Source organism: Pleurodeles waltl, chromosome 2_1, assembly GCF_031143425.1.
Source record: "Pleurodeles waltl isolate 20211129_DDA chromosome 2_1, aPleWal1.hap1.20221129, whole genome shotgun sequence".
NCBI classification, from domain to species: Eukaryota; Metazoa; Chordata; class Amphibia; order Caudata; family Salamandridae; genus Pleurodeles; species Pleurodeles waltl.
The window spans coordinates 703,616,579-703,632,195 of NC_090438.1; the positions used below are offsets into that span (position 1 = coordinate 703,616,579).

The window sequence follows — 15,617 nt, forward strand, 5'->3', positions numbered from 1 at the left end:
ATGCACCTGTGAGACTAATAGACTGGACTCTGCCATGGACATTCCTCCGCCATCACCCCTCACCATTTCACTACCCCCTCCAATATTGAGCACTTAAATAAACACACTTAAAGCACAAAACATTCTGGAGTCTGTCTGTGATTTCGAAATAGTGTATTAGCAATTACAGTGACAAAATGATCTTTCAAGTTTAATGTCAACATACCTATTTCACACAGCTCTAGTCCATGAGGAATCTAAGCAGATGTCACACAGTGGGACCCACATCTGTTAAATCGTAAGGGAAAGTGACAACTCAGTGACCATACACTGGGTGAAAACGACACACAGTAGAGAGGTAGTAGTGTTAAAGTACATGTAGGTTTGTATTCTTACCTGTGTCTCACTGGAAATATTGCTGGATCACTGAGTCCCTGTTGTGCATGTCTTCTTCCCCTGCTTCCTCGTCTTCACTGTCCACAGGCTCCACAGCTGCAACAACACCGCCATCTGGACCATCCTCCTGCAGAAAAGGCACCTGTCATCGCAAAGCCAAGTTATGAAGCATACAGCAGGCCATGATGATCTGGCACACATTCTTTGGTTAGTAGAATAGGGATGCACCTGTCATATGGAGGCACCTGAACCTGGCCTTCAGGAGGCTGAAGGTCCGCTCGATCACCCTCCTAGTTCACCCATGGGCCTCATTGTAGCGTTCCTCTGCCCTTGTCCTAGGATTCCTTACTGGGGTCAGTAGCCAGGACAGGTTGGGGTAACCAGAGTCACCAATTAGCCACACACGGTGTCTCTGTAGCTGTTCCATCACATAAGAGATGCTGCGATTTCGCATGATGTACGCGTCATGCACTGACCCAGGGAACTTGGCATTTACATGGGAGATGTACTGGTCTGCCAAACAGACCACCTGGACATTCATCGAATGATAACTTTTTCTGTTCCTGTACACCTGTTCACTTCCTCTGGGGGGTACCAAAGCCACATGGGTCCCATCAATGGCACCAATGATGTTGGGAATATGTCCAAGGGCATAGAAATCACCCTTCACTGTAGCCAAATCGCCCACCTCAGGGAAAACAATGTAGCTCCGCATGTATTTCATCAGGGCAGACAACACTCTGGACAAAACCTTAGAAAACATAGGCTGAGACATCCCAGATGAAATGGCCACTGTTGTTTGGAATGATCCACTTGCCAAAAAATGGAGCACTGACAGAACCTGCACTAGAGGGGGAATACCTGTGGGTTGGCGGATGGGTGATATCAGGTCTGGCTCCAGCTGGGCACACAGTTCATTAATGGTGGCTCTGTCAAGTATGTATGTGAGTATGACATGTCGTTCTTCCATTGTCGACAGGTCCACCAGCGGCCTGTACACAGGAACAGTCCTCCATCTCCTCGCAAGTCCCAGTGGACGGTGCCTAGGAAGGACAACATGGAGCACAGAGTCAAGCAACCCACAGGTACGTTCACACAGCTTGCACAGTACACGATTCTCAATGCATTGAATGGCTTGTATGAGTGGCAATGCAAGGCCTAGGCCTGTGTGACACAGTAGAAATTAAGCCATGTGGGCCCTTGAAATGGCGGCTGCCTGACCTGTGAAGTGTGACGATGAAATGTGAGGTCAATGCGCTGGCGTGGCACACCGTGGCCGTAGGCAGTCGAAGACCGCTGTGCTCAGCCGCATTGGTTAATATTGAACCCTATGGGTTTCAGGAGCCAATGACGAAGTGCGCCGGCGGTCGCGGTACGCACCGCCGTGGGCGTGACCGCCATTTTCTATCTGCTTAATCACTCGAGACCTGATCATCCACAGGAGAGGACCTATACTGCAAGTGCTGCTGTGACCTCGGTCTGGAAGAGACAATGGCTGCTGCGACTGGGGAAAGGGCCCCTGCCTTCACTTCAGAAGAGTTGGAGACACTCGTGGATGGGGTCCTCCCCCAGTATGCGCTACTCTACGGTCCTCCAGACCAACAGGTAAGTACACTGGGACCATGTTTTGTGGCCAATGCCTGGGTTGAGTGGGGTGTATGAACGATGGTGGGGAGGGGAGCGAATGAGGCATGCATCTCATGACAGATGAGAGCATGTGCCATATGGCAAGGTTGGGGAGGGGGGGCCACTCACATCGACCATGCAGAAAAGTGATGATATTTCTTTTCAAACCCTGTACATGTCACATAGGTCAGCGCCCATCAGAAGATCGACATTTGGCGTGCCATCGCCAAGGACGTCCGGGCCCTGGGGGTCCACAACAGACGGGGCACCCACTGCCGAAAGAGGTGGGAGGACATCCGCCGCGGGAGCAGAAAGACCGCGGAGGCTCTGCTGGGGATGGCCTCCCAACCTAGGAGGGGTGCCACACGGCAATTGACCCCCCTGATGTCCCGGATCCTGGCGGTGGCCTACCCCGATTTGGATGGGCGCGTGAGGACATCACAGCAGACACAAGGGGGTGAGTATCAGCAAATACTGCTATATTAGCGCACAGTGGAGGTGTCTGGGTGGGGGAGGAGGGATGTGGGTATCCCTAGGCCAGGGCGATTTCTGTAGGCTAGGCCCCTCCGTACGGCATGGCCCTGTGCCCCCGCCCCCCACCTCTGTAGGATGCTAAGTACAGCTATCCATGGCCCTGGGACACCTATGTGTGCAGTTGTCGTCCATAGGCTTGTAGGCCAAGTCACAATAATTGAGTAGTGTACACCGAGTGCGCGGCGTAGTGCAGGGGGCTTCTGTGTCTGTCCTCTCCGCCAACGGTGTCGCCAATGCATGCACTCTCCATGTCTTTCTTTCTCCCCCCCCTTATTTTGTGGTCTTCCTGTTCATGTGTGCATAAGCATCATCAGGCGGAGGAGAAGTGGCATCGGAGCACGAGGGAGCTGCATCTCACATGGCCCCGGAGGGCCATGCAACCGACTCCGAGTTCACCAGTGAGACGGAGGGCGAGGGGAGCTCCACAACGGGGACCCGTGGAGACGTCAGCGACACCGACACGTCCTCGGAAGGGAGCTCCCTTGTGGTGGCGGCAAAATCCGTGCCCACCGCAACAACAGGTACAGCCGCCACCCAGCGCACCAGCTTCGCCCTCCCAGCAGCCCCTCAGCGTTCGCCCCGTGCCCGCTCGGCCAGGAAGGCGGGCATTTCATTCGCCCCAGGCACCTCAGGCCCTGCCCCAGTTACCCCTGCTGCCCTCAGTGCGGAGATCATTGACCTCCTCCAGACGCTCATTGCTGGGCAGTCTACCCTTTTGAATGCCATCCAGGGGGTAGAAAGGGAGGTGCATCGGAGCAATGCATACCTGGAGGGCATTCATTCGGGTCAGGCTGCCCATCAGTGATCGTTCAACGCTCTGGCCTCAGCACTGACGGCAGCCATTGTCCCTGTCTCCTGCCTCCCCCCCTCCAATTTCCTCATCCCAGTCCCACTCCCCTGTTCCTCTGCCTATCCCAGCCACACCTACAGACCAGCCTGCACACACATCAACACCCAAGGGCAGCTCATCCAGACATAAGCACCACACATCCCACAAGCATTCACACAAGCAACATCCACATGCAGACATGCCAACAGCCACTGCCTCCTCTGTGTCCCCCTCCTCCTCGTCTCCCTCCTCCCTCCCTGTGATGTCTCCACTCACACCTGCATGCACACCACCATCAGCCAGTACGTCCATCACCACCACACCCACCAGAACACTCCGCACACGTGCAGTCACCACCCCCACTGCCATTTACACGTCCCCTGTGTCCTCTCCCACTGTGTCTGTCACCCCCTCTTCCAAACCACACAAACGCAGGCAGCCACCCACCCAACAGCCATCCACCTCACGACAGCCTCCGTCACAAGCACCTGCACCCAAAGGCAGCACACTTGGCTCTCCTACAACCACATCCTCTTCCTCCACTCCCATATCCACTGCACCTACCCTTCCCACTGCTCCTAAAAAGTTTTTCCTCTCCAAAATTAACCTCTTTGCATCACCTGACCCACCCCCTCCATCTCGTAAGAGTCCAACCAGCACCTCAGCCACCACAAGCCCTGCACCAACAAGGAACATTGTCCAGGGCTATTGGAGTCCACCAGCTCCTAGGGCAGGAACATCGGCCAGCAGCAAGGGGACAGCCAGCCCACCCCCTGGGAAAAGAACTAAAAAAGGGAAGGGTCGGCGCAAGAGGCCTGAGACGACAGCCCCCAAAGACACTACCCTGGCACCGTCACCTGGCACATCCACAAAGGGAGGCAAGGCCCCCAAGGAATCCGCGAAGGAGGGCAAGGGCAGCAGGGCGGACAAGTCCGGCAGCAGGCGAGCTGCCCAGGAGGGCCCCACCAGCCCCATTTCGGGTGTGAAGGATGACACCCACGGGCCCAGCACTCCAACACAGGAGGGCCCCGCAAGTGAAAGGTCGGATGGCGACTGAGCGGGAAATATTGGCCCAATATGGTTCCCTGGGACGACATGTCAAGCACCGCTGAACAGGGCCCCGCCGTGACAAGCACCGCTGAACAGGGCCCTTCAAGAGAAGCACCGCTGAACAGGGCTCGCCGTGACAAGCACCGCTGAACAGGGCCCTTCAAGACAAGCACCGCTGAACAGGGCCCCGCCGTGACAAGCACCGCTGAACTGGCCCTTCAAGACAAGCACCGCTGAACAGGGCACCACCGTCTCAAGCACCGCTGAACAGGGCCCTTCAAGACAAGCACCGCTGAACAGGGCCCCGCCGTGACAAGCATCCCTGAACTGGGCCCTTCAAGACAAGTACCGCTGAACAGGGCACCGCCGTCTCAAGCACCGCTGAACAGGGCCCTTCAAGACAAGCACCGCTGAACAGGGCCCCGCCGTGACAAGCACCGCTGAACTGGGCCCTTCAAGACAAGCACCGCTGAACAGGGCACCTCCGTCTCAAGCACCGCTGAACAGGGCCCTTCAAGACAAGCACCGCTGAACAGGGCACCGCCGTCTCAAGCACCGCTGAACAGGGCACCGCCGTCTCAAGCACCGCTGAACTGGGCCCTTCAAGACAAGCACCGATGAACAGGGACCCGCCGTGACAAGCACCGCTCCGCTGGGCCCTTCCTCTCAAGCACCGCTCTGCTGGGCACCGCCGTCTCAAGCACCGCTCCCCTGGGCCCTTCATCTCAAGCACCGCTCCGCTGGGCACCGCCGTCTCTGAACTGCTCCGCTGGGCACCGCCGTCTCAAGCACCGATCCGCTGGGCCCTTCCTCTCAAGCACCGCTCCGCTGGGCCCTTCATCTCAAGCACCGCTCCGCTGGGCCCTTCATCTCAAGCAAAGCTCCGCTGGGCCCTTCATCTCAAGCACCGCTCCGCTGGGCACCGCCGTCTTAAGCACCGCTCCGCTGGGCCCTTCCTCTCAAGCACCGCTGAACAGGGCCCCGCCGTGACAAGCACCGCTGAACTGGCCCTTCAAGACAAGCACCGCTGAACAGGGCACCACCGTCTCTGAACTGCTCCACTGGGCCCTTCATCTCAAGCACCGCTCCGCTGGGCCCTTCATCTCAAGCACCGCTCCGCTGGGCACCGCGGTCTCAAGCACCGCTCTGCTGGGCCCTTCATCTCAAGCACCGCTCCGCTGGGCACCGCCGTCTCTGAACTGCTCCGCTGGGCACCGCCGTCTCAAGCACCGATCCGCTGGGCCCTTCATCTCAAGCACCGCTCCGCTGGGCACCGCCGTCTCTGAACTGCTCCGCTGGGCACCGTTGTCTCAAGCACCGATCCGCTGGGCCCTTCCTCTCAAGCACCGCTCCGCTGGGCCCTTCATCTCAAGCACCGCTCCGCTGGGCACCGCCGTCTCAAGCACCGCTCCGCTGGGCCCTTCCTCTCAAGCACCGCTCCGCTGGGCCCTACATCTCAAGCACCGCTCCGCTGGGCCCTTCATCTCAAGCACCACTCCGCTGGGCACCGCCGTCTCAAGCACCGCTCCGCTGGGCCCTTCATCTCAAGCACGGCTCCGCTGGGCACCGCCATCTCTGAACTGCTCCGTTGGGCACCGCCGTCTCAAGCACCGATCCGTTGGGCCCTTCATCTCAAGCACTGCTCCACTGGGCACCGCCGTCTCTGAACTGCTCCGCTGGGCACAGCCGTCTCAATCACCGATCCGCTGGGCCCTTCCTCTCAAGCACCGCTCCGCTGGGCCCTTCATCTCAAGCACCGCTCCGCTGGGCCTTTCATCTCAAGCACCGCTCCGCTGGGCACCGCCATCTCAAGCACCGCTCCGCTGGGCCCTTCCTCTCAAGCACCGCTCCGCTGGGCCCTTCATCTCAAGCACCGCTCCGCTGGGCCCTTCATCTCAAGCACCGCTCCGCTGGGCACCGCCGTCTCAAGCACCGATCCGCTGGGCCCTTCCTCTCAAGCACCGCTCCGCTGGGCCCTTCCTCTCAAGCACCATTCCGCTAGGACCTTCATCGCAAGCACCGCTCCGCTGGGCCCTTCATCTCAAGCAACGCTCCGCTGGGCACCGCCGTCTCTGAACTGCTCCGCTGGGCACCGCCGTCTCAAGCACCGATCCGCTGGGCCTTCCTCTCAAGCACCGCTCCGCTGGGCCCTTCATCTCAAGCACCGCTCCGCTGGGCCCTTCACTCCAAGCACCGCTCCGCTGGGCCCTTCATCTCAAGCACCGCTCCGCTGGGCACCGCCGTCTCAAGCACCGCTCCGCTTGGCCCTTCATCTCAAGCACCGCTCCACTGGGCACCGCCGTCTCTGAACTGCTCCGCTGGGCACCGCCGTCTCAAGCACCGATCCGCTGGGCCCTTCATCTCAAGCACCGCTCCGCTGGGCACCGCCGTCTCTGAACTGCTTCGCTGGGCACCGCCGTCTCAAGCACCGATCCGCTGGGCCCTTCCTCTCAAGCACCGCTCCGCTGGGCCCTTCATCTCAAGCACCGCTCCGCTGGGCCCTTCATCTCAAGCACCGCTCCGCTGGGCACCGCCGTCTCAAGCACCGCTCCTCTGGGCCCTTCCTCTCAAGCACCGCTCCGCTGGGCCCTTCATCTCAAGCACCGCTCCGCTGGGCCCTTCATCTCAAGCACCGCTCCGCTGGGCACCGCCGTCTCAAGCACCGCTCCGCTGGGCACCGCAGTCTCTGAACTCTTCCGCTGGGCACCGCCGTCTCAAGCACCGATCCGCTGGGCCCTTCATCTCAAGCACCGCTCCGCTGGGCACCGCCGTCTCTGAACTGCTGTGCTGGGCACCGCCGTCTCAAGCACCGATCCGCTGGGCCCTTCATCTCAAGAACCGCTCCGCTGGGCCCTTCATCTCAAGCACCGCTCCGCTGGGCACCGCCGTTACAAGCACAAATCCGCTGGGCCCTTCCTCTCAAGCACCGCTCTGCTGGGCCCTTCCTCTCAAGCACCGCTCCGCTGGGGCCTTCATCGCAAGCACCGCTCCGCTGGGCCCTTCATCCCAAGCACCGCTCCGCTGGGCACCACCGTCTCTGAACCGCTCCGCTGGGGCCTTCATCGCAAGCACCGCTGGCCCATTGGCAGGGCCGGATCTGTGTTGGGCAGGGCTTCATGAAGCACTCTGGCCACCATGCCTCCTCCAGAACCAGTGGAGTCTGTAATCCACTTGATGGACTGTGGCTTTGCACTCCCCAGGATGGTCCAGTGGGCAACCCACCCACTGTAGAGACTTGTGAGACTGTGGCTTTGCACTCCCCAGGATGGTCCAGTGGGCAACCCACTCACTGTAGAGACTTGTGAGACTGTGGCTTTGCACTCCCCAGGATGGTCCAGTGGGCATGGAGGCCCCTCGTGGATCTGGCATCGTGGACTCATGTGGCTGAGGTGCCCCCCCTTCCCTTCCCCCTGAGGTGCCTGTAGTTTTACTATCTGATGCCCCTGCAGTGTTCTCTCCAATGGAATCGGTTCTCGTGTGTGGGCTTTGCCCATGTGTTTAGGCCCATTGGCCCACGAACAATGGATGATAGACAATATGGACCGGACTTTTGACCTATGTATATATTGTTGATGATGTAATATATTTTATTTAGATATTTCATAATTCACTTAACTTCAAATATGCTATAATATACTTCAATTTTAATGATCATTTTATTTTGTCTTTGCATTCTTCCGGTGGGCTTGGGGGGTGTCACTCTGACTTGTTGCTCTGCATTGATGTGTGTGTTGTAGTGGGTGAGGGTGGGGGTGGGTGTGTGGCGTATGTGTGTCCTCGTAATTTTTTGCCTCCCCCTCCCCTGTGTCGTAGGTGCAGTACTCACCGTTGTCGTCTGCGCCGGCGTTCGTGCTCCTGGTAGAGGAGCAGGAAGACAATGGCTGGGAGGATGTGTAGTTCCGGTTCCATGCTGTCCCGATTCCTCGTGGAGTGTGTAGAGGTGAGCGTTTTCCATTAGGAAAGTCTGTTTCCGCCGTGCTTTTATCGGCGGGGCAACCGCCCCGGAAAAGGTGGCGGATTGGTGGGTCATGATAGTGTGGGCGGTACATTGTCTGCCACCTGTCTGTTGGCAGTGACCGCCGAGCTGTTTGTTTGTACCGCTGTGGCGGTCGGAGTGTTAAAGTGGCGGGCCGTGTTGGTGGTTCCCGCCAGGGTCGGAATTCCATTTTTTGGACCGCCAGCCTGTTGGCGGATTGGCCGCCGCTTTAACACCGACCGCCAGGGTTGGAATGACCCCCATAGTTATTCCCATAACTAATGCACTTAAAAGCACAATATAAATAACAACCCAATTTTTTACACAATAATATAATACTACATTTATAGTCTTCCCTTTCAGAGTGTTAAAGCTAAATTGAGAAATAATCTCATCTGCAAGATTCATGCCATTTGTAATTTGTAATTGTATCTTCTGATATTGTCAACTTCTTAGTGTAGATGTTATTTTTCGTTTATTATTGGCAGTAACTGTAGTACCCACTGCAAAGAACGAGGCCCTCCTCGAGCAAAATGTAACAACTTGCCTACAAGACTCCTAAACATTACTGAAAAACTACAGTACACGGAGCAAATTAAACATTTGTAAAAGCTATATAAACTCATTACAGCTTGCAAATCCTACAGCACGTGTTTATTGCGACTTTGAAGGAGAAATATGTTAGAAGCTTACCTGCGGGCATACTGCTGTTGCTTAAGAAAGCTATTGCAGGATTTCGTGATAAAAGTTCTGAGAGACTTCCTTCTAAGCTGCAATTGCAAAAACAATTAATTCAGAGGTTATCGTTGCTTTCGCTTTTCGCTTCTGGATTAAAGAAAGACATAAATAGTAACACGTTTGTATATATTCTTGTACTTTTGCTCAATGCAAATACAGAATAAGCACATTTCTATAGACTTTTTTTGGCATTGTTTCGTTTTTCTTTTTTTTAAATATAATTCTTACACTTAAACACTAAGGAGCATATATATGAGCCCCTTTGTGTGGCTTTGAATTGCCTTATAGATATGGACTAAGGCAAGGCAGAGTAATTTGCTGCATTGCCTAACTGTGCGCAAGGGAGGCGTTTCATGGGCATTGCAGTGGGTGTTCCCACTCAGCACCTATGGATTTTGATGCATCCCTAGATTTACAAGACCGTGTAAACCTTGGGATGCACCAAAACTTTATGCCTCCCCAGCAGATGTGCAATGAGGGGAAATATCTTTATTTCTCCTCGTTAGTTCATTCTGCAGCACACATAGAACAGGGAACAATCCTCCCAAGATTGTTTTTGTGCGGGGTGGTGCCACTTCCTGCACAAAACCAATCCTGCCTACAACACAGGCAACCTCACACTGAGGTGCAAGGATGCCTGAGTTGGTGCTAGGCAGCCAAAAAGGCGCCAGCGCAGTGGGAAAGGAAAGGGATGTGCGTATTACGTACATAACTGGTTCCTGCCCTTTTCCTTTCAGGCAGGGCAGTGCGGCAAGGTGACGTACGTGAGTTACACCCATCCCTACTTTAAAAGCCCAGCACATGATAACACTGTCATGCAGAGATCCTATATGCCTATTCATTTAAGCCAGTCACGTTGACTGTGATGATGCTTGTTTAGGAGCTGTGACAAAAGCTGGGAAAGAAAGTGCAAAAGAGATGAGAACAAATGAGGCAAATATATATGTACATTGAGTTAGTTTTAACCTGTTCTGTGCCTTGGACGAGGTGACTTCGTCCAAGGCTACAGTTCCAGTGTGCCTTGGACGAGCTCACCTCGTCCAAGGCACTGGAACTAGGGGGAGCGCTAGCACTTCCCCCCTGGGCAACCCACCCCCCCCCCCAAGGCGGGGATGGAAGTGGAAGCCCTTCGCCTTCCACCCACGACCCACCCCCCCGTGACGTCAGCGCGCGAGCGCGCGCTGATTAGTCACAGGGTCTCCCCCATCGCGCATTGAAAGAGAAATGCTCAGCATTTCTCTTTCAATCACGTGGGGGAGGCCCGGAGAGGCTTCAAAGGGAAGGAAATGTATTTCTATTATTAGGCCGATCTGCCCCCAGGGGGAGCAGAAATCTCTAGGGCACCAGGGATCATTTATTTTTTTTCTATTTGTTTTGTTTTTTGTTTTTTTTAGGTGGGGAGCGACCCCTTAGGCAAGGGTCGCTCCCCACCTAAACTATTATTAGGCCGATCTGGCCCCAGAGGGGGCAGAAACCTCTAGGCGCCAGGGCAATTTCTTTTTTTTTTGTTTGTTTTTTTAGAGATGGGGAGCGACCCATTAGGCAAGGGTCACTCCCATGGGGGGGCAAATTGTATTTAGACCATTTCTGCCCCCTTTGGCGCCAATGTCATGCAGGGGGAGCAACCCCGTAGGCAAGGGTCGCTCCCGGGCAGGGGGGGTTTGGGGGGGGTGGGGAGTCAAATTTATATTAGGCCATTTCTGCCCCCCCCCCCGGGCCGGCTGAGCTAGAGGCCAAAATCCACAGGTAGGCACTTTGCAAAAAAACACCTCTGTTTTCTGTGAAAAAATGTGATGTGTCCACGTTGCGTTTTGAAGCGTTTCCTGACGTGGGCGCTAGGCCTACCCACACACGTGAGGTATCATTTTTATAAGGAGACTTGGGGGAACATAGATTAGCAAAACAAGTGTTATTGCCTCTTGTCTTTCTCTACATTTTTCCCTTCCAAATATAAGAGAGTGTGTAAAAAAGACATCTATTTGAGAAATGCCCTGTAATTCACATGCTAGTATGGTCACCCCAGAATTCAGAGATGTGCAAATAACCACTGCTCCTCAACACCTTATCTTGTGCCCATTTTGGAAATACAAAGGTTTTCTTGATAGCTATTTTTCACTCTTTATATTTCAGCAAATACATTGCTGTATACCCGGTCTAGAATGAAAACGCACTGCAGGGTGCAGCTCATTTATTGGCTCTGGGTACCTTGGGTTCTTGATGAACCTACAAGCCCTATATATCCCCGTAACCAGAGGAGTCCAGCAGACGTAACGGTATATTGCTTTCGGAAATCTGACATTGCAGGAAAAAGTACAGAGTAAAACGTAGAGAAAAAGTGCTGTTTTTTTCACCTCAAGTTCAATATTTTTCTTTTTCAGTTGTTATTTTCTGTAGGAAACCCTTGCAGGATCTACACAAATGACCCCTTGCTGAATTCAGAATTTTATCTACTTTTCAGAAATGTTTAGGTGTTTGGGATCCAGCATTGGTTTCACGCACATTTCTGTCACTGACTGGAAGAAGGCTAAAAGCACAATTTTTTTTTAAAATGGGGTATGTCCCAGTAAAATGCCAAATTTGTGTTGAAAAATTGAGTTTTCTGAGTCAAGTCTGTCTGTTCCTGAAAGCTGGGAAGCTGGTGATTTTACCACCGGAAACCCTTTGTTGATGCCATTTTCAGGGAAAAAACCACAAGCCTTCTTCTGCAGCCACTTTTTCCCATTTTTTTAAAAAAAACAAGATTTTCACGGTATTTTGGCTAATTTCTTGGCTTCCTTCAGGGGAACCCACAAAGTCTGGGTACCTCTAGAATCCCTAGGATGTTGTAAAAAAAGGACGCAAATTTGGCTTGGCTAGCTTATGTGGACAAAAAGTTATGAGGGCCTAAGCGCAAACTGCCCCAAATAGCCAAAAAAAAGGCCTGGCACAGGAGGGGGAAAAGGCCTGGCAGCGAAAGGGTTAAAGCACATACATGTGTGAGTGGTTATTTTGGAGTGCACAATCAAGAAAAAATGCCTTAAAATAGAAACTGGTATCTTTTTTCTAGCAGTGCAGACAAAGAGCAGCATTATGCCGCTCAGTATTTCATGAGTACTTACCGTGTGAAAGTTTTGGGACTTATCTGAAATCAAATTTGGGAGAAGCCTGACAAGCCTGCATAGACGAATATGAGTAGCAATAAGTTTAAGTACCTCAAGCCTGGCGGCAGAGGGATAGCAGACAGTGGCAACATTTCAGGTGCTCCCCAATGAGTTCTCACGGTCTTCATAAACAAAGGCTAATAAGGCAACTACTTCCAGGGCCAGGCCCACCCTCCCGTCCTAACAAAGCCATAAATAAAATGCTGGTTCCAGTGATTTGTTTTACTAAGCTTAAGTCAATAATTCTGGCTTTCTGTTAGGGGAAGTGTTTGGTTGACTTTGTTTGTGTTGCTGCCAGTTGGCATAGAAAGAAAATTCCATAATGACACATCATCTTTGGCTAAATCAACAGGAAAGTTAGAAGTAGGCTCTTTAACAGGAGAGATGCATTAGCAGAGCTAGGCAGCACCATCAAGGAAGAGTGCTTCGAAAAGGAGCAAGAAGCTTAAGTTTGCATTATAGATGGTAAACTTAAAAGTGCACCAGAGGTTCCCATGGCCTTAAATCAAATGCAACTAGTGGGCCTGCAGCACTGATTGTGCAACCCACATGAGTAGCCCTGTAAACATGGCTCAGACCTGCCACTGCAGTGTCTGTGTGTGCAGTTTTAACCTGCCAATTCGATTTGACATGTGTACCCAATTGCCAAGCCCAAACCTTCCATTTTTATACATATAAGGTACCCCTAAGGCAGGCCCTAGGTAGCCCCATGGGCAGGGTTCAGTTTAAGTTAAAGATATGGCATGTGCTGGTGTGTTTTTACATTTCCTAACAGTGAAATTCTGCCATATTCGTTTTTCACTGTTGGAATGCCTATCTCTCTCATAGGTGAACAATGAGGCTGGCTTTAAAAATCCTTAAAGTGCTGTTTCCCTTTGGGAGCAGATAGAAATGTGGAGTTTGCAGTCTCTGAATAATTCAAAAATGCATCTTTTAGTGAAGTTGTTTTTTAGATTGTTAGTTTGAAAATGCCACTTTTAGAAAGTGGGCATTTTCTTGCTTAAACAATTCTGTGACTCTGCCTGTTTGTGGATTCCCTGTCTGGGTCAGATTGCCAGTCGAGCTGTTTATGAATTTCCTCTACATAGTGATACAATGGGAGCTGGGGTGTAGCCTGCAATCATGAGGAGCCATCTGGGGTAGACTTTCACCTGAATGGGCTGTGCCTGTCCTCACACAATACAGTCTCCAACCCCCTAGTGTGTATCTGGGGCCTGGCCTGGGCAAGGCAGGATCCTTTAAACAACAGAGACTTTTCTCTGAAAGGGGTATAAGTATTGGACCCAAAACCCCAGACTTTAGATCACTTCTGGACTTAAGAGGAACCTCTGCCAAGGAGAAGAGCTGAAGCGCTGAGGAGAAGTGCTGCCCCTGCATGTGACTGTGCTCCTTTGACCTATGCTGCAGTTGCTGCTTCTGCCTGTGAAATGGGACAAAGACTGGACTTTGTGGTATGTTCCTGCTTGAGAAGAATCTCCAAGGGCTTGGACTGAGCTTGCCTTCTGTTTTTGAAGCCTCAGGGACAGTAAAGCCTTCACCAACCAGTCTCTGAGCCTGCATGCTGTACACTCTAGCTTGTCAGAGGGTGCCATTACAGTTCCTGGGCCCCTGAGAGTGAATTCCTGGTGAAATCCTGTGAAACGCCACTGGACGACACTGTGCAACTTCGCAAGGACACCGCTGCATGGAACCTGTGATGGTGCCTGCGCCTGAAGCGGTGGCCTCGCAGAAGCCCGACGACCCCACTGACATCACAGGCCCCACGTCACCGACGCCGCTGGTGTCCCAAGACCTCACAAGATCGGAGTGTCATAGCACCGATGTTTGTGACACCTGACTCCATCACAATGCCTGTGGCCCTGTGATGTGATCACGACCCCGTGAGGTCACCCCGCAGCATTGTGACTTCACCAGTCTATGACTTTGCCAGAGGTGCCCAGCGACCAACTCCTTGTAACTGTCCCCACCTCACCTCCACCGATCCACAGCAAGGGCCCAACGCCTCTTCGTACTGCCTCCGCTCCTCCCCCCCAGCTCCAGACCGATGACGCCTCGGATCCTGGATGCCTCACTCCCAGACTTCTTGCACCAGCCTGTTTTCCACACTTTTGCTAAGACACTGTACCTGGGGGTTCGTGTGACTTCGTAAAACGGTGCCAGTGGTGTTGCATTGTGGGAAACAACTCTGTCACCATGCCGCTTAACATCAAATTGCAGCATTGGTGCTTATAGGCACTATTTTTGTGTTTTTTAGTGCTAAAGTCATATTTTTAATTACGTATTGCAGACTTTTATCGTATTTGGTCTTGTTTACCTAGATGAATATTTACTATTTTTCTAAACTTGTGTGGTGTCCATTTTGTAGTGTTTCACTATGTTACTCTGTAAGTTGGTACAAATACTTCACACCTTGCTTCTGGGTTAAGCCTTTCTGCTCGTGCCTAGCTACCAAAGGGGCAACAGGGGGTTGTTTCTGGTGTGTTTCTGGTGTTGTTTCTGGTGTGTTTCTCTGTTGTCCTGACTAGAGTGAGGGTCCTTGCTTGGACGGGGGTAACCTCACGGCTAACCAAGGCCCCATTTCTAACATCCGACTTTACCAGTAAAGAGGATTTATCATTACCATTTTAAAAGTATGAAGCATGATGTAGCTACTCCTTTCTGATCAAGAATTACAACTCAAAAGTACATTAAGGAGTTCCTGATGCTGGCCTATGAGAGAGGCCTCACAGTAGTGAAAAATGACTTTGAGAGTTTTTCACTACCAGGACAAAATAAACGTATAAGTACATGTCCTGCCTCTTACTTGCATTGCACCCTGCCCCATGGGCTACCTAAGGCCTGTCTTTGGGGTGACTTATATGTAATAAAATGGGAGTTTAGGGCTTGGTGAGAGGTTGTAAATGCCAAGTCGAAGTGGCAGTGAAACTGCAATGGCAGGCCTGAGCCAGGTTTGAAAGGCTACTTGTGGGTGGCACAAGCAGTGCTGCAGCCCTACTAGTAGCATGTAATATACAGGCCCTTGGTATATGGTGTACCACTTTACATGGGACTTACAAGTAAATTAAATAGGTCAATTACGTATATATCAATGTTACCATGTTTAAGGGTGAACCACATGCACTTTAGCAATGATCAGCAGTGGTAAAGTGCTCAGAGTCCTAAGGCCAACAAAAATATATAGCAAAAACAGGAGGTGAAAGGCAAAACATCTGGGGAAAGACCGCCCTATGGCTGTCAGGTCTAACAGCACCCTTCAAGTCCATGCTCACGATGTCTCCATTTGCCAATGACGACTTGCCTCCAAGACCAACATTATTATTAATGCCTCCTCTACAACTGGCACTTCAAA

General features: G+C 52.6%; 1 protein-coding gene across 1 annotated transcript in view; it reads right to left on the minus strand.

Annotated features, from left to right (window-relative positions):
* Window positions 1-15,617, minus strand: part of ABCA13 (ATP binding cassette subfamily A member 13) — a 2,435,905-nt gene that overhangs the window by 1,935,576 nt on the left and 484,712 nt on the right. The window contains exon 13 of the mRNA XM_069216941.1: window positions 9,084-9,160. Coding sequence (XP_069073042.1) covers window positions 9,084-9,160 — 77 coding nt within the window. The remainder of the gene's footprint in view (window positions 1-9,083; window positions 9,161-15,617) is intronic.